The sequence below is a fragment of the Pan paniscus genome, chromosome 3 (genome assembly GCF_029289425.2).
Source record: "Pan paniscus chromosome 3, NHGRI_mPanPan1-v2.0_pri, whole genome shotgun sequence".
Lineage (NCBI taxonomy): Eukaryota > Metazoa > Chordata > Mammalia > Primates > Hominidae > Pan > Pan paniscus.
The window spans coordinates 175047651-175071442 of NC_073252.2; the positions used below are offsets into that span (position 1 = coordinate 175047651).

At 38.4% G+C, this 23792-nt stretch overlaps 1 protein-coding gene across 4 annotated transcripts in view; it reads left to right on the forward strand.

Moving 5' to 3' along the window:
• The first annotated feature begins 8587 nt into the window (after positions 1-8587).
• Positions 8588-23792, forward strand: part of NEIL3 (nei like DNA glycosylase 3) — a 52909-nt gene continuing 37704 nt past the window's right edge. For 2 of the 4 annotated variants that reach the window (XM_008977087.4, XM_008977088.4), the window contains exons 1-2: positions 8605-8878; positions 21206-21330. In XM_008977087.4, the coding sequence (XP_008975335.4) occupies positions 8723-8878; positions 21206-21330 (281 nt within the window). In that variant the 5' untranslated portion in view covers positions 8605-8722. Of the gene's footprint in view, positions 8879-21205; positions 21331-23792 lie in introns of all 4 variants that reach the window. The other 2 variants (XM_003823507.5, XM_034959453.3) reach the window with 2 other exon arrangements.

A 23792-nucleotide genomic window follows, 5' to 3' on the forward strand; every position in this document is an offset into this window, starting at 1 on the left:
AAAACACCTTCTATTCTTCATCTGATGAACTTTTACTTACTTCTCTTTAGGAGCCAGCTTAGATGTCTGAGAATCTAGGTCACTTTCTCATGTACACTCTGAGCACGTTACCTCAATCAGAGAGCTGGTGTTTATTTCATCTTTTCCCTGCACTAGGCTGTGAGTTGTTTAGATCTCTGACCACTATCTGTCTTGAAGGGTTTAACCCTCTTCCTGGAACATATTAGTTGTACAATAATCGTTTTTGGAATGATGGAGTAAATGGTGGATTTCATGCCTCAACTTGAATATACTCTCTGGTGGCTGAAACTGAGGAAGAATGTTGCTCCAAAATATTAACAGGTGATAACTTGCTTTTCTATTTTAAAATAGAAAAGAAATTAATTCTCCCATTCTCTTGCATGGAAAGAACCCCTCAAACGGAAATTATTTTGTATTTAGTCACTATTTAGTTATTATTTTTTCCAAAATTAAGGCTCATGCTCAGAAGCTATTTTTCTTAATATGTTTGAGTTTTTAAAAATTGGAAAAAATATCTCTTCCACCAAGAATTTGGCAAAAGAAAGCTAGAATTAAACACCACAATAATAAATTTCACAACACTATGAAAAGGCTAGGTATGTCAGAGCTCTTTCCTGTATCAGGAGGGCATGGTTGATTTTGCAATTTAGGTTTTTACTTTGCAGGCAGAAAACTGTCACCTGGGCACTTCCAGCCTTCACTATGTAACAAAAAAACTGATTTGCAAAGTCCCAACATTTGGCGTATGCTCCAAACAATAAAAGTGTCAAAATGGTTTCTGTTGCTGTGCATTTTATTATTCTTCTGATAGTTGAATGTTAAAGTTTCTCTTAATGTTTAGAAACTGGAGACTCTTTAGTAAATACCACCGAAAACACCTGCATATAATGCTTGCTAATGAGGTTTCCTCACTTCAAAGCTCAAATTAAGAGGGTGCTGAGAGAGGATGGATGCTGTCTCTGTACCTTTTAAATATATTCAGGTAATTTATGTAAAGCACCAAAATTAAAGACATTTCCCCCATGCTATACTTTTATCACTCCAGTTAAAAATCTGCCCACAGACACTGTAAGAAGGATATAAACAAAGTTTTGCTATCTAAAATATGTCAAAACATAATATGCTAAAATAAGACTTTTGGATTGTGGTTAGTTCCCATATAAGGCTGACTAAAATGTTTTCTTTTCCTTTAAAACACTTTTCTTAAGGTTGTTACTAAACATATTTGGTTGAGCGCCAGTGTCACATAATTGATGCTGCTGAAAATATTTGGTTAAGACTACAGCTTGCCTGGTTGAATCCTAACTCTGCAACCTTGAGAAAGTGGCTTCACCGCTCTATGCCTCAGAGCTTTGATTTGTAAAATGAGGGTAACAATAATAGTTCCAACCTCAGAAGGCTACTGTGAGGACTAAGAGCCAATATTTGGGCCATGTGGCATGACTCATGCCTATAATCCCAGGACTTTGGCAGGCCAAGGCGGGAGGATCACTTGAGGCCAGGAGTTCAAGACCAGCCTGGGCAATATAGCAAGACCCTATCTCTAAAATATATATATATTTTAAATTAGCAAGACATGGTGGCGAGTGCCTTTAGTCCCAGCAGCTCAGGAAGCTGAGGTAGGAGGATCACTTGAGCCCAGGAGTTCAAAGCTGCAGTGAAATATGATTGCGTCACTGCACTTCAGCCTAGGTGGCAAAGTGAGACCCTGTCTCTAAAAGAATAAAAATAAATTAAAAAGAGTCAATATTTGCAAAACACTCCAAACCTTTCCTGGTACATGAAAGCACAAAGTAAGCATCTGGGATTATTATTAGAGAAAATAGAGGAATTTTGTACTAAGGACTCTTCAAAGTGTTAAGAACTCGGCATTATGCAGGGAACTCTACCCACCTACTATCAGCAACTGTGAGATCCATCTATTCCTTAATAACAATAAGCAAATAAGGGACCCAAACCACAGCTCTTCATAGCCTAAAATGCAGCCCTGGATTTTGGTTAGTAAATGTATTAAATACTTCTGTACTAAATCTGGGTTTCAAATTCAGTAAGAAGTTTTGTGAATTTGTGGGTTTGGGATCCCTACACTTGCTGAAAAATTTCATTGGCTGCATATTATCCCAGGAAAATGAGTTCTATTTTCCTTGATTTGTGTTCTTGACAACATAGTACCTAGGAATTTTTGCAGTGTCATCTACCATTACTTACCTACTTGACACTTCTGCTTTAATCACTGTGCCCAAAGTACATCACATATTTTTCCATATTCCCCTTGCTTAGAATTCCCTTAATTGACTTTTCTACTTCCCTAGGGCCCCCACTTCTGATGGGAACCCTCTTAGCTTCCATCTCTTCTCTGATCATATTTGTTAGATTACATTGCTTCTGAGTGATCGGTTCCTTCAATGAATTCTCCTAGTATCTGTATCATTTTTTGTACATAGCATGAGATCTCTTTTCCTTTTTTTACATTTTTTTAATGCCTGTATCTCTAACCATATTGTAATGTCTTTGTGTACAAAGACTCCTCTATGTCACGATGTACCTCAGGGCCTGGCTCTGTGCCCTGGACAAAGCAAGCATGAAGTATATTTTTTTATTAATAAAATCATTGGAAGTAAAATTTATATTATTTTTAGCTCCCATCCATCTCCTTTTGGCAAACTGTTACCCCTTTCAATGCTTTTTCCACTAGTATTATGTATTTATGTGCTGTATATTGCCTATTTGAGGTCTTGAAGAAAGCTATCTTTCCCAGTGTTTTGGAAATTTTTATTTCATCAACACTTACCTGTGTTGTTAGTGAAAAAGTACTGATCCAGGAGCAAAAAAATGTAGGTTATCTTAATAACGACTAACCCGAAATGAAACTGCTTCTTCATCTGTAAAATACTAAAGCTAATATCCTCCCTGACTACTATACAGGGTTATCGTGAAGACAAATACATACAAAATACAGTCATGTGTTGTGTGACAATATTTTGATAAACAATGTACCGCATACACTACGGTGGTCCCATAAGATTGTAATGGAGCTATTGCCTAGTGATGTCATCATAGCTATCCTAACATCATAGTGTAATGCATTACTCATGTTTGTGGTGATAAACAAACCTACTGCACTGCTGTCGTATAAATAATTATGTACAGTACATAATATTTGATAATAATTGGCTGGTATAAACAAACCTACTGCACTGCTGTCATATAAACAATTATGTACAGTACATAATATTCGATAATAATTGACTATGTTCCTGCTTTTTATATACAATATACTGTGCATTTTATTATTATTTTAGAGTTTACCCCTTGTCCTTATTAAAAAAAAGAAAAAAAGGTTAACCATGAAACAGTCTCAGGCAAGCCCTTCAGGAGGTATTCCAGAAGGCATTGCTGTAAGAGATGACAGCTCCATGCATGTCGTTGCCCCTGAAGACCTTCCAGTGGGACAAGATGTGGAGGTGGAAGACAGTGATATTGATGATCCTGACCCTGTGTAGGCCTAGGCTAATGTGTGTGTTTGTGTCTTCATTTTTTCAAAAAGTTTAAAAGTAAAAAAAAAAATTTTTAAATAGAAGTTATAGAATAACGATATAAAGAAAATAGTTTTGTACAGCTGTACAATGTGGTTATGTTTTAAGCTAAGTGTTATTACAAAAGAGTCAAAAAGTTTAAAAAGTTTATAAAGTAAAAAAGTTACAGTAAGCTAAGGTTAATTTATTACTGAAGAAAGAAAAATACTTTTTATAAATGTAGTGTAGCCTAAGTGTACTGTGTTTATAAAGTCTCCAGTTGTGTATAGCAATATCCTAGGCCTTCCCACTCACCCACCACTCACTCACTGACTCACCCAGAGCAACTTCCAGTCCTCTAAGCTCCATTCATAAAAAGTGTCCTATGGAGGTGTACCATTTTAAAATCTTTTATACTGTATTTTTACTGTACCTTTTCTATGTTTAGATATGTTAAGAAACACAAATATGGCCGGGCACGGTGGCTCAAGCCTGTAATCCCAGCACTTTGAGAGGCTGAAGCGGGTGGATCATGAGGTCAGTAGATTGGGACCATCCTGTCTAACATGGTGAAACCCCATCTCTATTAATAATACAAAAAAATTAGCCAGGTGTGGTAGCGGGCGCCTGTAGTCCCAGCTACTTGGGTGGCTGAGGCAGGAGAATGGTGTGAACCTGGGAGGTGGAGGTTGCAGTGAGCTGAGATCACACCACTGCACTCCAGCCTGGGCAACAGAGCAAGACTCCGTCTCAAAAAAAAAAAAGAAACACAAATACTTACCATTGTGTTATAATTGCTTACAGTATTCAATACAGTAACATGCTGTACAGGTTTAGTAGCCTAGAAGCAATAGTCTATACCACATAGCCTAGCTGTGCAGTAGGCTGTCCCATCTATGTTGGTAAAATTGCACTCCATGATGTTCACACAATGTCAAAACTGCCTAATGACAAATTTCTCCGAATGCATCCCATCACTGAGTGACGCATGACTGTAATGTACGCAAATGACTGCACATCCGGTTGGTCTAAGGCCCTCGGGAATGCATCAAGATTACTGGCTTGTTGCTCTAATTACTGGCATGTCACAGGTTAACGTAATGTATTACTAATTTTCCATAACATTTATTTTAGAAGAGACCCTTGAAAACATCAAATCTCAATTCAAAAAAATGATATTAAAGGCCTCTGGGAACAGATGGTCCAATTTTTCAACCTTAAGTTAATAATAATAATTCAATTAAACAAATATTTGTTGAATATCTATTATATACAAAAAAAGCATCCTGGCTGCTATGGAAAGTATAAAGATGAGATCTCTTCTGTCTTTAAGGAATGAGGGTCTAGTCTAGAAGACCAAAATGTACAAAATGTACACAAATTACTTTACCACAAGGTAAGTTTTGTAAGTTCTTTGGAAGAACTAACTTCAGAAGATATGAGGTTAATTCTGACTGTATCAATAAGGGTTTTTAGAGAATATCCATACAACTGGGGCTTAAAAGTTGGGAGAACTTGGCCAGGCACGGTGGCTCACACCTGTAACCCCAGCACTTTGGGCAGCTGAGGTGGGCGGATCATGAGGTCAAGAGATCGAGATCATGGTGGCCAACATGGTGAACCATCTCTACTAAAAATACAAAAATTAGCTGGGCATCGTGGTGCGTGCCTGTAGTCCCAGCTACTCGGGAGGCTGAGGCAGGAGAATTGCTTGAACCCGGGAGGCAGAGGTTGCAGCGCATGTTGGTTCATGCCTGTAGTCCCAGCTACTCGGGAGGCTGAGGCAGGAGAACTGCTTGAACCTGGGAGATGGAGGTTGCAGTGAGCCAAGATTGCACCACTGCACTCCAGCCTGGGTGACAGAGTGAGACTCCATGTCAAAAAAAAAAAAAAAAAAAAAATTGGGAGAACTTCAGTAAACTGGGAAAAAGAGGAGGTTTTAAAAACGTGAGAATAGGCCGGGCACGGTGGCTCATGCCTGTAATCCCAGCACTTTGGGAGGTTGAGGTGGGTGGATCACCTAAGGTCAAAAGTTTGAGACAAGCCTAGCCAACATGGCAAAACCTGGTTTCTACTAAAAATACAAAAATTAGCTGGGGGTGGTGTTGGGTGCCTGTAATCCCAGCTACTCGGGAGGCTGAGGCAGGAGAGTTGCTTGAACCCAGGAGGTGGGGGTTACAGTGAGCTGAGATCACGCCACTGCACTCCAGCCTGGGAGACAGAGCTAGACTCTGTCTTGGAAAAAAGAAAAGGTGAGAATAATAGCATGAGCCAAAAAACAAAAGGTACAAAATATATTCTGGGAATAAGTACAATTTATCTTAATTTCGTAGAGTATTCATAGTTTTCAAAGTGCTTTCGCATAAGCTATGTTGTGTATGGAAATTAGAGCAATCATATGCAGGTGTATAGAAAAAGTATTATTTATTGTCCATATGAAGAAAGTGAGTTTTGGAAAATATAAATGACATATATATATATGGTTATCAAATAGCACAATTTAATAGATTTAGCAAATTTACTAAAATTAGTAAATTGGACTTAAGAAGAACTTGTGAAGGTTCCTCTGGTAAGAGTGCACAAGAGAAAATTCAAGGAGGATAGCAGTTAGCAGGATCCTGACATAGTCCAGCTGAAACGTAGCAAGGGTCTGCACTAGGGTAGGTTTGCTTGCAATGTTGTGCGCTCTTTTTACAGACAATGTAGATACACGGCGTATGCGAGTTTGCTTTTGATTGGATGTAAGAAGTGAGATCAAAGAGATATACCAAAGGACTCAGAGGTTAGTCACATATAAACAAAATCTGGGCCGGGTGCAGTGGCTCATGCCTGTAATCCCAGGACTTTGGGAGGCAAGGCGGGTGGATCCCTTGAAGTCAGGAGTTCAAAACCAGTCTGGCCAACATGGTGAAACGCCGTCTTTACTAAAAATACAAAAATTAGCCAGGCGTGGTGGTAGGTGCCTGTAATCCCAGCTACTTCGGAGGCTGAGGCAAGAGAATTGCTTGAACCCAGGAGGTGGAGGTTGCAGTGAGCCAAGGTCAGGCCACTGCACTCCAGCCAACAAAACAAAACAAAATCTGACTCCGCCTTTCAGTCACGCCAGTGAAATCTCTTAATGCCTTCAGTGTCAGTCCCCAACTCTTACTAATTAAAGATCGTATTTGACCCAAATGTGCACAGTACACAACACCTTAAAGAGAAATGAGGTGAATCAGATAAATGAACAGGTTGATATTTTTAAAATTTGTCCAGAAGCTCTTTGATATCCCTCCTTTCAAATCACAGCTTAATTCCCCTCCCCTTGTGAATGCACTGTATTTAATGACTGGCTTCTAATGAATGGGATAAGAAGTAAGTTACCATAGTAAACTAAGTAATAAAGGGTGACTAAGTAATAAAGGGCATTGCAGCTTTCTCCTTGACTTCTCTCTTGGATCACACTCTCAGCTGCCATGTCATTAGAAGAGCCGAGCCGCACTATAGAGACACAAGAGGTGAGAAACTGAGGCCTCCTGCCGACAGCCATGCAAGTGACTCATCTCGGAAGTGGATCTTTTAGCTGCAAAAAGCCTTTAGGGCACTTTAGCCCTGGATAATATTTTAACTGTAACCTCTTGAGAAATGCTGAGCCAGGATGACCCTGGCTAGCTAGACTATTGCCAAATTCCTGACCCACAGAAACTTTGAAATAACAAATGGGATAATTGATGAGGTAACAATAAATAACTAGTACAACGCTGAAAGAGGAGAAGGTATATAGGACTTTTCTCCATCAAAGGACAGAGATTATTGAATTGAACAAGGGAGTAAAGTACAAATAGTCCTGAAATTGATCCAGCCAACTTTTGATCACTAATCTCTCCCTGCAAAGAGAAAGATTTAATACTTTTCAAAATTTCAAAGTCAAGTCTTCAGTATATTCAAATTCAACTCTCTAGTACACAGATGCTCCTCAACTTACGATGGGGTTACGTCCTGATAAACCCGTTGTAAACTGAAAATACAGTAAGTCGAAAATGCCTTTAATACATCTAACACGCCAAACATCATAGCTTCACGAGGCCCTCCTTAAATGTGTTCAGAACACTTACATTAGCCTACAGTTGGGAAAAATCACCTAACACAAAGCATATTTTATAATAAAGTGTTGAATAATTTATTGACTACTGTACTGAAAATTAAAAACAGAATGGCTGTATGAGTACTCAAAGTCCAGTTTCTACCGTGTGTCACTTTTGCACCATCATACAGTCAAAACACTGTTACGCTGAGGCATCCTAAGTCAGCAACCACCTGTGTATATGCTCTTCTGGTTTAACTGCAGTGCAGTGCTATGCTTATGAAATCACTTAGAAATTGACATTCTGTTTTAATGTGTAGTATTTCAGTTTTCAAAAAAGAATACACTTTATAATTTACAAAACTATATGGAGTCATAAACTTCATAGATTTATATATATGCATGCATCTTTGGTTAGGGTTGTGGGTAAATTTGAAAAGCTACGCATTACCCTCAAATTTATATAAACTTCTACCTTTAACAAAGTAATTTCATATAGCTTTCATCTTGGGGCGTCCCCTTACAAAATGGATGCATGGACTTAGGTAGGGCTCACTTAACTATCTAATAATGGAGTTTTTAAATATAGACACTAGAATATATTCTGCTGTTTGTTCCAAAAACCCTCTTCTTCGTTTCTCTTATCCCACCCACGTCCAAATATAGCATGCCAAAAACAAGATTGTCTGTGACATATCTGTCCTGTCACAGACAAGCACGGATTAAGAGGACCAGATCAGAAAATGCGTGTATACTAAGTAGCTCAAAGACAAAGGCAAAACTTTAACGCAAAGAAAATACATTCAGAGCTTTCCAAGTCCCAATTTCTTCTGCTTTTACAGTTCAGCCTAGTTAGTTGTCCTCCACGCCCCCCGCCCCACGCGCGTTTGCGTTTTCTTAATAAACCCACAGCAAGACCTAGGGCGGGAGTGAACCACAGCGCATGCGCCGTAGGGAGCGACCTCAACAGCTAGGGTGCTGTTTGGGCGGGGCCTGGGCGGGGCCAGACGCGCGCGAGATTTGAATTTCCTCTGCGTGCCGTCAGTGCCCGCGCAGCGTTGAGTTGCACAGCGGTATTCTCACCAGGCCCTGCAATCGGTGGGCCACAGTGCCGGCCACAGAGATGGTGGAAGGACCAGGCTGTACTCTGAATGGAGAGAAGATTCGCGCGCGGGTGCTCCCGGGCCAGGCGGTGACCGGCGTGCGGGGAAGCGCTCTGCGGAGTCTGCAGGGCCGCGCCTTGCGGCTCGCAGCCTCCACGGCTGTGGTCTCCCCGCAGGTGAGCTACTCCTGTAACAGGCCATGCAGTCAACAGGGGGGAAATGGAATAAAGACCCCATCAGGGTTCCAGGATTTAAAGTGTCATCTCTTTGCTCTGGCCCAGGTTTCCTGGGGTCCCACCTTTCACAGAGTTTATCGTCACTTTACTGTAGGGAGAAGTCGGTCCTAGCGCGCCTGCGCAGGAGAGGAGGGCTAGCGTTCTGGGCTCACGCTGCCTGAGCAAGATGGCCTAGGGGAATCCAGTGAAGGTGTTTTATCCGAGTCACCTTAGTTAACTTCTTTATGATACCCACATGGTTTCCCATGTCTGCAGCTGCATTTTTTACTATTGATATTATCAAATCTCTGCTACCTCTGATATGTTTTCTTCGTCCCATTTTAAGCTTTTAGCATAAAATTCTACTTTCTTGCTTGCCTAATCTGCAATTTGTAAGTATATCACAACTAGTATATAATTCTAAAACTACACGTAGAAAATTTAGCACTAACTTCTCACTCAACTTCATATTGCCATCTAATTAAGGAGCAATGAAACCCAGTTCTGGTTCCCTTAAGTGAATTTATTTCTTTTTAAAGTAAACTAGCACAGCTTCTTGCCACTCAGGCATTCATTGCAGACGATGTGGTATTCATTTGGCCAGAACTTGTACTAAAAATATTCTGATTAAGGCATCATGTTTTAAAAGCCCTTTAGATGTGTGGATGATTGTTATTTCATGCCTACATGCAATATTGCACTGTATTTCAATTTCTTCTGCAAAGCTTCTTTATAGCCTTTGGTCCTGGAAGAAAAAGTTACCTGCTATGAAATTAGCATACTTACAACTTGAAAGAAATGAGGTTCTAAGTCTAAAAAAATATATTTTCAAACTTGGGAAAAAATAAGTTTTACATCTCCTTCCAATTGCCCTTTTGTTTATTTTGACTTGATATGCCAGTAAGTACTCTGTACCTATTTTTTTTTATTATTGTTATAGTGTTTCTAAAATCGTTTCAGGGTACCACAGAGATGGATTTTAGATGGTTTCTTAAGAATATTAATATTTATGAAAATTACTCATTCAATAAAATTTTGAATACTCAAGACACCTGGGGAGCAAAAACAAATACTTCCTCTTTTGGAGCCTATACTTCAGTTGGGAAGACACAAAGACATTCATTAAATAATCACCTAAAGAAATATGAATTAGTAAGTTCTGTGAAGGAGAGATACACGATTCTTTAAGGACTTGTAGGAAGACCTGGGAAGACTTCCCAGGGAAGTAGCAAAGCTGAGTTGTGGGCCGGGTGCAGTTGCTCATGCCTGTAATCCCAGCACTTTGGGATGCTGAGGTGGGCAGATCGCCTGAGGTTGGGAGTTCAACACCAGCCTGACCAATATGGAGAAATTCCATCCCTACAAAAATAAAAAATTAGTCAGGCATGGTGGTGCATGCCTGTAATCCCAGCTACTCAGGAGGCTAAGGCAGGAGAATCGCTTGAATCCAGGAGGTGGAGGTTGCAGTGAGCTGAGGTTGCGTTATTGCACTCCAGCCTGGGCAATAAGAGCGAAACTCTGTCTCAAAAAAAAAAAAAAAGCTGAGGTGTGCAGGGTGAGTAGAAGCTATGCAGCTCAGGGATTGGAAAAGGAAAAAGACTGAAAGAAAGCCAGAGTAGACACTGCCCTCTCATTTAGGAGTCGACTGCAGAAATCCAGGTGACAAATTTGGGGTCAAGTGCTGGTGGTGGAGATGAAGACAAGAGAATCACTATGATGGGAGGGCTAAGCAATGGATATGACATGAATATACTTAGGGATATCGTCATTTACATCATTCAACCACAACGTATTTTGTGTTAGGTTTTATGCTAGCTCCTGCGGATACAAAGTTGAGTAGGATATGCTTTCTGCTGTGAGAGTCCAACCTAATGTTTTAAATAAATATCACCTCATTGGTATTTAGGAAAAATAACTTAAACATTTCCTTTTAAATTTTGTTGTGATTATCTCTGATGGTATGGCATGAGATGCTTTTACATTTCATTCAGTCATGAAAAAGGATAACCCTATGCTAAAGGATTAACCTGATTCTACAGATGAGGCAGATGAGGCTCAGAGTGACTTTAAGTAAGTTTGCCCAAGATCACATGTCTAGTAAGGGGCTAAACCAGGGTTTGATTTTTCTTTAAAACTCCAAAGCCTACCCTCTTAACCATGCCATAGCTCCTCTCAGCCATAAAAGATTCAGTAGGATCTTTATTGCTTTTTTAGCATACAACGGTAAGAACACCATAATGCGCAGTATGTAGTAGTGGTTATTTATTAAATAGAAAAGTGCAATCTTGGATTTTTGGCTGTGTCTACCACCATTTTTAGTTTTGTTCGGTTGAGTCAATTCTCTTATATCTATTCTGATAATTCTCTTCTAACAGCTTCTATGGCCATGTTTGGATTGCACAAAAGAGTGCAGCCTGATAATATAATACAAATGCTTCAGTAATGGTTAGGCAATTATTAACATCACTTGGCAGCAATATTCAATAAGTTATACCCCACACATAAAAAGCCTGGCATTTAAAGGTATTATTTTTGATACCTTGATAGAAAGAGGCATTAAAAATTGGAATAGGTCTTTGTGGTTAGTATCAGGAATCTGGTTCTATGGACACTGGATTTTAAAATCAATGTGGAAGGAATACATTCTTTGAGGCTGTTGGTAAACTTCTAAATAATTTACTATGGCTTCATTTTCTGGGACTTTGATCTGAAAAAAAAACATAATTATAACCTTTTGTACACATGAAGAGTCTTTTGCATTTTAGAGGGATCCATAGTAAATTTCATTAAAACATGGTAGGTTGTCACAAACCTCTGGCAAGATCATTACTGTAACAGATGATCCCATGTCTCCTAGGCATTTATGCCAAAGAGTTAAAGCTATTTAAATGTTTCTGCTACTGGCTTGAAATGATTAGTTTTCACAAGGCAGCATTTAAAAATAATTTAATAACTGCATACTGCATTCTTTACAGTGCAGTAAACATGGAAAAAGTTACTAATGAGAGCTAAAGAAATATTTAATGGGCATTCAAAATAAAATATTTAAACCTCAGATAATCATACCAAAAAACAAACTAAAAAACACTACTTCAGTAGTTATTGCCATAATGGACTGTTACTGTGTCATATAGCATTCCTCTTTGTTACAGTATAAAGTTTATAGAGAACACACTTGAATGCATGTCTGCCTGTGACAACTGATCCTCATTTTGAGAAAACCTAGCCATAGAAGATCCCAGCATCTGCTAGTCATGGATGTACTATATTATTTTTCTGAGTCATGATCCACTGTCTTGTCAGCATAAAATTGTGCAACAGTGTAAGCAAATTGCATAAAACTCTGCTGGAGATTGTGGAAACTTATGGTAAGAAACAATATTGGAATATAAATGAACATATCTGGTTAATGAGCTTTGAAGAGTCAATCCTTTGATTTTAATTGTTGGGTGGATACAATATTTTAGTGAAATCATATTTAATCTGCATGTGTTTTCAATCTCACAAAACAGGATATGAAACAGTTTATAAGCATTCATTTTATTTGAAACATGGTCTGATTATTTCCATCACTCCTTAAAATTTGATACATGTATTTAATATGCCAGCTATTTATCGTTATATATGCTTCACAGTGTCAGGAACTGAGGAGACATTTAATAAAAGTTGAATGGATGGAGAAGAACAAGGTTTTGAATAGTGCAAAATGATTAAAGATTTAGAAATAAATTCCATTTGGACTCTTTCATTATGAGAATGTGTATATTTTGTTGTGCATGTTATATGGAAATTCCTACTACCAGAATATAAACCAGGTAGTAAATTTTCCTTCTTCAAAGTGGGGAAAAAAAATCATGGCTCATTTTATTGCCATTATTTAAAGAAATGAGCTAATCTACAGAGATTCATTTTCCAGCAAAATGAGGCTCATTTCTTTAAGCATCTGAAGGGGATTTCTAAATAATTTAGAGAACATGCATTATATACTTCCTTACCTTCTTAAATGGATACTAATAATGATTTCTCCGTAATGACTCAAGATCATCATTATTGGTATCCAGAATCCTATGGAATCATGAAACAAGGGATAACAAAGAACAGAAACATTCTTACAAAGGAGGAAAAAGGGGAGGTGATTTTCCATGGCCATTGTAGCTTTTTATCCAAGATGAACATATTCGGCATGCTGCAGAGAAGAGAGCATCTGATCATCTTGATTTTGAATTCCCATTTTTTTGTTACTTCCTCGTCTGGAGATGCTTATTGTCGCATCTTAGCTTATTTGGTCAGGATTAAATTAAGCAGCATGTAAAATTCTTAGCTTAGTACCTAGCAAAATAAACATCCTGGGAATTGTTCCTTTTTCTTCTGGATCAGAGCTTTCTCACCAGACCCATTTATCTGAGGAACACCCTATTTTTATGAAGGGTTTGTAATCATTTGGTGCCTTCAGATAAGGTACAAAGTCTTTAGTCTGAGTAAGTGCTTGAAGGTCCTGCACTTAGAAAATTGTGGAATATGTTTTTGATGAATGGGCCTGAGGACCTCTATTTTGTTGTTTAGAAATCACTTTAAAATTATATTCTTTGATGACTTCGATTGGTATTTAAGAGATCTCTGATTAAAAAGTGTTGTTGTAGGCCGGGCACGGTGGCTCACACCTGTAATTCCAGCACTTTGGGAGGCTGAGGCGGGCAGATCACGAGGTCAGGAGATTGAGACCATTCTGGCTAACACAGTGAAACCCCGTATCTACTAAAAATACAAAAAATTAGCTGGGCGTGGTGGTGGACGCCTGTAGTCCCAGCTACTCGGGAGGCTGAGGCAGGAGAATGGCGTGAACCCAGGAGGTGGAGCTTGCAGTGAGCCGAGATCGCGCCACTCCACTCGAGCCTGGGCAACAGAGCGAGACTCCGTTTCAAAAAAAAAAAAAAAATGTGTTGTTGTATTGGGGGGAAAAGTGTGTGAGGAAAAGAGGAGAGAGTATGAAAGTAAATATGGTATTTTCTTCTCTATAGGGAAAATACTTAACTGCACTAGGGTTGAAACATTTATCTATGGAAAAGTCTTATTCTGCTCTAAAAAGTTTATCTTCCTTGTCCATCCATGGATAGGCAGGATAAATGGTAATCAGCACAATAAATCATGTGCTGTCTCTGAAAATACATGTTGTTTTGAAGATTTCATATTATTAAGCCACTTGAAAATGGGAAGGTGAACCCTTCTCAATCATACTTAAACTTGTGTCAAAGGAGATTTTCGTCTTTATTTCAGAAAAAACTAAAAAGGATGAAATGTTCAAATAATACAGTAATGGATTATAAGGGTCAACATGAGAAAGTCAAGTGTATATTGGACAATTGCGTATAGTTATAGCAAAGATAACAGGCTTATGGAAATTAGTTTTTGAATTTGGGCAGCAAAAGCTTGTAGAGAGCAGTGATAACCCTAGATTCTATGGTAGGACAAGTGAATATCTTATAAATCTTAGGTTTATTGCAAAAACCTTGCCCAGTTTGTACACAATAGCTCTTAAAACAAGTAGAACAAACCATTACCAGTATACCAGAATTTTACCTTAAGATGGAGTTTTAAAAGAACAGTGAAAGATATATCCAGGTGCTTGCAATGGCCAATCGTAAGTTGAAAATTTTATTTTATCCCAAGTATATTATCCAGAGCTGATTATTTTAGAAATGATAGAGTACCAGGAATCCGCTGACTTGGGTAAACCATCTGCATGATAGACAACTGAATAAAAAAATCTTGATGTGTCATTTCAAAACCAAAATTAAGCACCGTACTACCACCTGTCCACAGAAGGTGCATTTAAAGACACCCAGCGAATGCCAGAAACCATGCATAGTATGGAACCCTATATATGCTATCTTTTTTCCTATACATACAACCTATGTTAGTTTAATTTATAAATTAGGTACAGTAGGAGATTAATAGCAATAATGAATAATAGAACAGTGATGACATACTGTAATAAAAGTTAATGTGGTATCTCTCTCTCTCAAAATATCTTATGGTACTGTACCATGAGTAACTGAAACTACAGAAAGTGAAACCTTGGATAGGGGAGAACTACTGTATTGGATTAGATCTTTTTAGAGCAACAATTAAATGCTAAGTAAACTTGTCAAATAAAAACCAGGCATTCTAGGACTGGTTGCTAAACACAGAGGAACTCCTCCCTAAACCTTCCCATATGGTTCATTTAATTTTATGGGAAATTCTGGTAAGTGGAGTATTTTACTTCCGTTATAGCTTTTAGTAGTCATGAGAATTTGGTCCTGCTATGTTTAAATCTCACTCCATTGCAGGTAATTAGAAAATAAGATATTGGGATGTTAATGAATTTTAAAAGGAGATTAAGTAGATGGTAGAGTAGAAGATTTTGCCAAGATATCTTGGGAAAAGTCAAGCAGGATGGGGATGGTGGGAGGGGAAGAAGTGAATGTTATTTTAAAGCCACACTTGGTTTTCAGAGCTAAAGGAGGAGGCATCTGTTTAATCCCACAAATGTTCACTGAACCTCAGGCATTGTGTAAAGCCATCAAGGATATTAGCTAAACTTGTTAGTGTCCCCAGCGAGCTTATAGACAGGGGAGAAATGCAAGTCACAGACAAGTAATAATTCAGTATAGTAAGTACTATGACAGTGGTTTAGAAAATACTATGCGAAATTTGGCAGGTAGAAAGCCTCAAGATTATCCTACTGTCCAGGTGGGGAAACCCTCGGCCCAGAGAGAATTACAGACTATATATGTGAGCAAGGAAGAGGTTTTACTAACATTGCATTTTAATACCCAAATACCATCGGGTATTAAAAAAGGAATTCTTAAACGTATTCAAGCCAAGGTCATATAGCATCTGTACCTAGAAGAGTTTCTGCTGCACTGAAGTCATTTGATATTTTTAGGTTAATGTTTTTCTATAAGTTAATATCTACCGTGAATTCCTTCACTTGCTCTTCTGTCAACATGTATGTTACAATATTAACATTCATCAGGCGATAAACATCTTTTTTCAACATTGGTAATTTCAGAGTTTTCATTTTTTAAAGATCATATTGTATATTGTTTTTAATTGCAGAGAATAGGGTGAAACACCAGTAGAGCAAATAAGACGTGTATTACACCTTTAAGACTTTAGTTGGAGGTTCTCTTTGAAGCTCTGTCAGCTAGGACAACATATTTCAATTTCCATTGACAGCCATGTGAAGATATATAATGGTCTCATGCATTTTAAGTATATTGGGGGCTTTGTATTTTTGACTCCTTTTCCTTTCACAACAGAGTTTATTTACAAGGGAACGTATGACCTTTTTTCTTGTTAATAAGTGGCGCAGTAAACATAAGGTTTGAAGAACTAGCCACCAAAACTTTGTTTTGCTAAATGGCCACATCATTTTCCACGGTTAGAACTTTTTTTTTTTTTTTTTTTTTTTTTGAGATGGAGTCTTGCTCTGTCACCCAGGCTGCAGTGCTGTTGAGAGATCAGCTCACTGCAGCCTCCACCTCCTGGGTTCAAGCGATTCTCCTGCCTCAGCCCCCCAAATAGCTGGGATTACAGGCATGCACCACTAGACCTGGTTAATTTTTGTGTTTTTAGTAGAGTTTTCGTCATGTTGGTCAGTCTGGTCTCAAACTCCTGACCTCAGGTGATCCTCCTGCCTCGGCCTCCCAAAGTGCTGGAATTACAGGCATGAGCCACCGTGCCTGGCCACCATGGTTAGAACTTGCTAAAATCTCTGATAGATGACAGTAGATTTGCAGATATAGATGTCTGCTCCAGGATAACCTTTGATGCCTTGAGGCATAAATCCTGGAAATAATAAAAACTTCTTTCAAAAAAACCTATCCCTCAGCATTGGTTATGAGGGACGTTTCAGCCGTTCTTTTCATAAACTGTACATGGAACCATATTCCCCACAGTGCAGGTTCTATAGAATCTTGAGGCAGGATCTTATAGGCTCATTTACCACATAGGAATTCCCTGGGGGAAAATCTCTGGTAGAAATCAGGATGGCTAGTTTTGAGTCTCTTCCTAATAAATATTATTAGGAGTCCTAAGCATTTTAATATTGGGGTAAAAAGAAGTTGAGGTTTCCATTAAGAACCCTTACTTTTGTCAGTTTTTTCCTGTTTGTTTTTTCAATTGATCTCACCTGAAATGTATGTCATATGGTGGTTTGAGGTTAAATGATACAAAAAATTTTACACATTATTTCTGTAAGTATTTTGGTTTGCCAATTACAACAAAACTCAATGGGGCAGTACTGCTGAATTAGATTTGGGGGTTTTGATAATGGGGCAGTTGTCTTCATGGAGTAGAAAACTTCCCCAGGAAATTGGCAGAGTTTTCAGAACTGATAGAGTAAAATCAGAAAATCTATCTACTACTCTTCCTCTTGTTCTCTGGGCCGTGGCATACAAGGGCCTTTGCTCTGTCATTCCTTTTGCCTGGATCATGACTCACTTATTTAAAACTTGCCCAAATTTCAATTCCTTGATGAAATTATGACTGCTCCTTTAAAATTGCAACCCATTGCACCCTCCCCCAATCTTGATCTCTCCTTTTCATCTCCATCTCTTTTCCGAATGTTCTAACATACTGTGTTATTGTGTTTATTGCCTACTCTTTTTCTACTCTTTTTCCTTACTAGAACATAAACTCCATGAGGGCAGCTGGTTTTAGTTGTTTTATTTATGGATGCATCCCAAGCATCTAGAACAAGGCCTGACACATAGTGGAAGGTCAGTAAACTTTTCTAAAATGAGTTTATCCAGGTAAACAGCCATTTTTAATGGGGAGGAGGATCATCTTTCCAGATGCCATGTGCCACTTTTGTTGTAGACAAAGCCAGGTGAATAACATGAACTGTTATAGGTGTTGGCTTTTGGAGTTTTTAACTAAATGGTGTAAGTTCTTGTCAAAGCTGTTAACTTGGTGATGTGAGCAGACTTCACATGAGACATTTGGGACTCGTGTACTGTCTTATTAGGTGTTGTGACAGCACTGTCTATTTCAAGGTTACTTCTCTGTCTCTTTGCTAGTAGCCATTATAAAACCTGGTAAAGTCAGAACTAAGCAGAAGAAAGAAGGTCCAGGTAGGGAGAAGACAAGTAGTGAGTGCAGGCCAGTCAGATGGTTTCCCATCTTGGAAGAAGGGAAGAGAGCCAGTCAGGTGCACTGAGAAGCAGTGATATGGTAGCTGACATAGGATTTCATAATTGGCCAATCGGACATTAGATAGATGTTGAGTTTCAGCTTTAACTTTTTTTAATTTCTTATTTTTAATTACAGTAGGCTTTTGGGGGAACAAGTGGTGTTTGGTTACAAGGATAAGTTCTTTAGTGGTGATTTCCGAGATTTTGGTGCCCCTATCACCTGGGCAATGCACACTATACCCAATGTGCAGTCTTTTATCCCTCACGCCCCTCTGTCCCTCCCCGCAAGTCCCCAAAGTCTAATGTGTCATTCTTATGCCTTTGCATCAGATGTAACTTATAAAACTTAAAGGGGTAAAGGAGATTAAAGCACAGGAGTGGCAGTAGTAGCAAATTCTTTCCTACCGAAGAAGCAGGGAACGCTACTACATAGAGAAGGGTGTGTGTGTGTGTGTGTGTGTGTGTGTGTAAAATGGGATAACATTCACCTGGCCTCTGCTGGGAGCTCTAAGAAAAGCTAGAAAATTTCACAGGGTATGGCTAAAACAAGTTGCTAGTAAAGAATATTGGAAAAAGATAAGAGATTGTTGACATTGGAGTGGTGGGGAAACAAGGCTCTGACCGTTGACTTATAAATGTGGGTTTAAAATGTTAGTAAGAACTTAAATCTGAGATCCTGAAAATGTACAACCTAATCTATATTGAGACAAAGATCTATATCTGCTTTGTATATCATCATCTTAAAAGTGTCCTGGCAAGTTTATAAGAACTTTTTACATACTGATTGGTTGTCATGGAAACCTACCTTAAAACCCACTATTGTAATCTATACTTGGCCTGAAGTGTATATAAGTGACTTAAAGTCTCTTGTTAGGGAGAAAAGCATCAAGATTCTTGGTGTTTCTCAATTCAGGGCTCTAAAAGATTGACTTATATAAAAAGAAGGCAAATGTGTTTTTTCCTCACTGAGTACTCAAGCCTGCCTTCCCAGTGCTTGATAATTATTGATAGGTACTAGAGTTCATCCCAGAAAGGGCAACCAAAGACTGAGCTTTGAGGACATGGTGGCATATACCTACAGTCTCCAACAGGTTCTTTTTTTGTGATTTGTGCAGAACAGGAAGTGACTGCTGTCTTTTTTTGTTTGTTTTTTTGAGACGGAGTCTCGCTCTGTCTCCCAGGCTGGAGTGCAGTGGCGTGATCTCGGCTCACTGCAAGCTCCACCTCCCGGGTTCACGCCATTCTCCTGACTCAGCCTCCCGAGTAGCTGGGGCTACAGGCGCCCGCCACCATGCCCGGCTAATTTTTTTTGTATTTTTAGTAGAGACAGGGTTTCACGGTGGTCTCGATCTCCTGACCTCATGATCCTCCCGCCTCGGCCTCCCAAAGTGCTGAGATTACAGGCGTGAGCCACCGCGCCGGGCCTGCTGTCATTTTTAATTACTCCTGTGCATTTAATTTATCTGTCATTCTAAGCCAGTGATTGATTCTCCAGTTCTTAAACAAGGGAGGGATAGATAAAGCCAGTCGCCTGAACTTCAGGCAGTTGGAAAATTCTGGCATTGACTGTAGCTATTTCAACCTTGAATGGGTTTAGTGGAAGAATAGTGTCTGTCTCTTTTTTTTTCTTTATCTCCCTGTTATCTCTCTTTGAGCTAAGTACTGTGATTGTATCTTAACAAAGACCAATTTAGTGAAATAAAGAATAGAGTGGACATGTCATCTTAAGCATTTAGAATGACAAATGTCTGTAAAACCAAAAGTTTGAGAATCACTGAACAATATCATTTCACTCTAAATTGAGGAAAAATTGTGACTTGTTTCTAGACTCTGTATCTAAAGCTGTTTTATAATTATATCTTGACATTTCCCCACTCCCACTGCCCACCAAGGTTTCATTCAGAATCTTCTGAGGATCCTTAGGCCCATTTGAGAAAAACACAAAAGAAGTTAGAGGTAAACGAGGATATTACCTTAGACTGAGTTAATGCGTAGATGTAATTCTGTGTACCCTATTTTATCTTATATAATAATTATGCATGTCTTAAGTTTTACATTTTTATTACATTTTGAGTTTAAATTAAATAAGCTTTATAAAACATATATAAATAATAAAAAAAGACATAAGAAACACCAGTATACATAATGCTCAGTTTAAGAAAAAGGGCATTACTAAAATCTAAACCAAACGCCCTTTCTTTTCTTCTCCCACAGAAGAACCTACATTTTATATTTTTGTTTTCTGTTTAATTCATGTTTATAATTTCCTCGAATATCTTACAGGATTCTGCCTATATGTTGTCATTCTAACAATATATTGCTTGGTTTTGCAAGGCTGATGGGGGAAAGGGAATATGAGTTTATTTTTTCTTTATTCTTAACATTGTGCTTGGAATAGGACAGGTCTCAAATTAGATTCCCCTACTCAGGGGCCCGCAGGTTTTTATCTCTGATCTCCTGCACCCTCACAAGATGTGAAAATTGAAGCTCTCATTCCTTAGTTTCATGTGAAAATTGAAGCTCTCATTCCTTAGTTTCAATCAATGCTCTTAGGATAGATGCTGGCTTCACAGCTCTCCCTACTACCTCTCAGGGTTCTCTCCCGCTTTTAGTTTCTGACCTTTTATTATTTCATACTAGCTTAAAAGTTCATCGGTGAAGTTAAAAATATTTTGTTTTCATATTTTATCATCTGTCATTTGTAGCTGTTTTTATCTGACCACTCTTTCAGGGAACTTGGCTATATACTTCTGGAAATGGAAGAACCTATATTCCAGTTTTTAGTTTTAGAACATTCGTGTTGTATTCCTATGCTTTCTTTTTATATGCGCAGAGCTATATGGTCCTGGAAGAAACTTTATTTTGATTGTCTACCAATTACTTTTTTTCACTTAATTTTTTTGGCCTCTCTCTCTTTAAATGACTGCATAGTGATTTGACAAAATGTATGTAAACAGCCGATTACATTACATGACTTGTTGGAGATTATTCTTCTCATTGGAATGCACCTGGGCATGAAGTAATATAAACACATTTAAGAATTAAATAATGATTTTGCTTAGAGTTTGTGTGTGTGTGTGCTTATGTGTGTACATGTATTTTCCACTAGGCTGCTGCGCTGAATAATAATGATTCCAGCCAGAATGTCTTGAGCCTGTTTAATGGATATGTTTACAGTGGCGTGGAAACTTTGGGGAAGGAGCTCTTTATGTACTTTGGACCAAAAGCCTTACGGTAAGATAAGCCTGTAGGATACATCTTATCTCTCTATATTTAAAGATGCGTAGAAGGCTAGATGGAGTTTGCCGGGTGTCACATTTAATCATATAGGAAGTACTGTGTTTTTAAGAGAGCTCCAATATGAGAGGTTGTGATTCTATCATGGAAATCAATAAACAGCAGAAGAATAAATTCTGATGTCATCATCACTTGGAAGACAGTCATTTTACAGGGCTTCCCAAGATGTATTAGAGCAACACATCTGTTTTGCTAGTCCCCAAGCTTCCTATACCACAAGTCTCTCCTTGTTTTTACCGAATGCTTATTGTATTCAGTGACATCCGTTACTTTATATTTGTGACAGGCCCTAGTTTGGTTTAAATGTATCACTTGATCTTTAAATATTTTTCTGGCTTCCTGCTTTCTCTGAAGCCTTGAATGGAATTTGGAAATTTACTTAGAGAATGTAAAAACTTTCCAGAGAAATAACAGGTTCTCCATTGTTTCACAGTTCCCATGGAAATTCATGGCTAATATACTGGCAGAGAAGGACTAGCAACCTACTCCCTTTGTTGACTTAAAGATAAAAAAGTCAAAATATATGTAATTGTGATGCATGATCACATATTTTTGCAGGAAAACGAAAGCGGCCTTTGAGTTAATATGTCTACCCAATCTCATTCTGTCTTTTCTGAGTTTAGCCTAAGCTTTTGCCAACTGTAAAAATTGATACTGCTTCCTCGAATCGTTTTTAGTGCTGTTTAAAGATACTGACCACAGTTATCACCTTTTTCTTAAAAGAAAAGACCCGTTCCTGGACCCCAGGCTAACCAAAGGTGAATAATTGTCACAAAGAGATGATACTAGATGATTGTTCTTTATTGCATCTCATCTACCACATATTTAGAGTAATCCAGGGTTTATGTAATTGCTTTTCCTTTGAGGTGTTCTCTTTTCATTGTCAGCAGCTGCTGTCCTTGGACAACATTGTCACTTCATGGTTTTGCTTAGTCTGGAATTGGTAACATCAGCGTATGCCTAGTTGTTCATGCAGTAATGATATATTGCAGGTTACACTGCTGCTGTAGTAGACTGATGTGACGGAAAACTCGTAGCTCTGGATAGAGTAGTACACAATGGGATCTATGCACGATAGTTGAAAACATTGATATGTTATTGATTCTCTGGTGTTAGGTACAGATTTATTTCTGTAAGATGAGAGGGGGTTTTTATCAGGTGCTCTCCACCAGACTGATAAGGGGGAAGTCATTTCTCAGCACACGGCTGTCAGTAAGTGTTCCATGAAGTTGTAAACAAGGACAATCACTTCTTCAAACTCATTGAACTAGTGCCCTCCCTGGAGAGTACCTATGTCAGTATATGGGTGGGAAAAATGCAGTGGCTTGCTTCCTTTCAGTTTCCTGCAGCCATAACAACTATTGGACGTAACAATTCAAGGTCAATGGCAGATCTGCTGTTGGAATCTGAACCTAAAATCATTTGCTCCTCTTTTCACAATGTAACAGAAGTTCAAAAAATGTACTTCCAACCTGTGCTTCTTAGAGGAATGGATAACTCTCTCAAAGAAATGTGATCTTTTTGTGAGGCTGCAGGTCTGTGCACCTGCAATAGAAATGTAGTCTTCATTTTTGACTTCTGCCTCCCACCCACCTGGCTCGTCTGCATTTGATAGAGCATATAGCAGGAAACACTTTTAAAGGTTGCTCACAGTTTTCCCTTGATACCCAACTTTTCACAAGCAAAATTGCCCACAGAGTTTAGTCATAAAGTGTGTGCATCTCACAGGTCGGGCCATGAATCTCCTGGGATTCATTTGTTAATGAAAGTAGAATACAAGCATAGCCCTCTAAAAGAATCTGCCCTGTAAAAATCCACACATCAGAAAGATACAAATTAGAGATTGATTACTTCTCTACCTACTAAGTGATATATTCAGGTGCTCCTGATAGTGCCAAGGAATACTAAAAATTATTTGATACACATTTATTTTAGGAGCACTATTGTGGTGTTATGTGTGATTAATACCTGTACAACTTCTGAACACTTTCCAGTAACTCTTCAACTAAAACAACACAAACGTCACTTGAAGTTTTTGCTACAAATGTAACAAGTACTCAGTAGAGAAAACTGAAAAATAATGAAAATAAGTGTAAAGTAATACATTCTCAATCCCACTACCAGGTGTAATCTTTATTAACTTTGGATGCATACATTGCCACATTGCCAGTATAGTGTGTGCGAATGTTTATATGCATGTTCACCCAGCTGCACTCACACTTAAGCTATCATTTTAATCAAAATGGACATAGCTGTTGCATTTTGGACTAAAATTTAAAAAACAGATAGATAGATAGATAAATAAATATATTTTTCCAAGACCATTTTCTGTTTCCAGTTTGTGATTTACATGACTCTGGCTTTTGAAGTTATATGTGCTCAGAGACCAGAAACTGTAT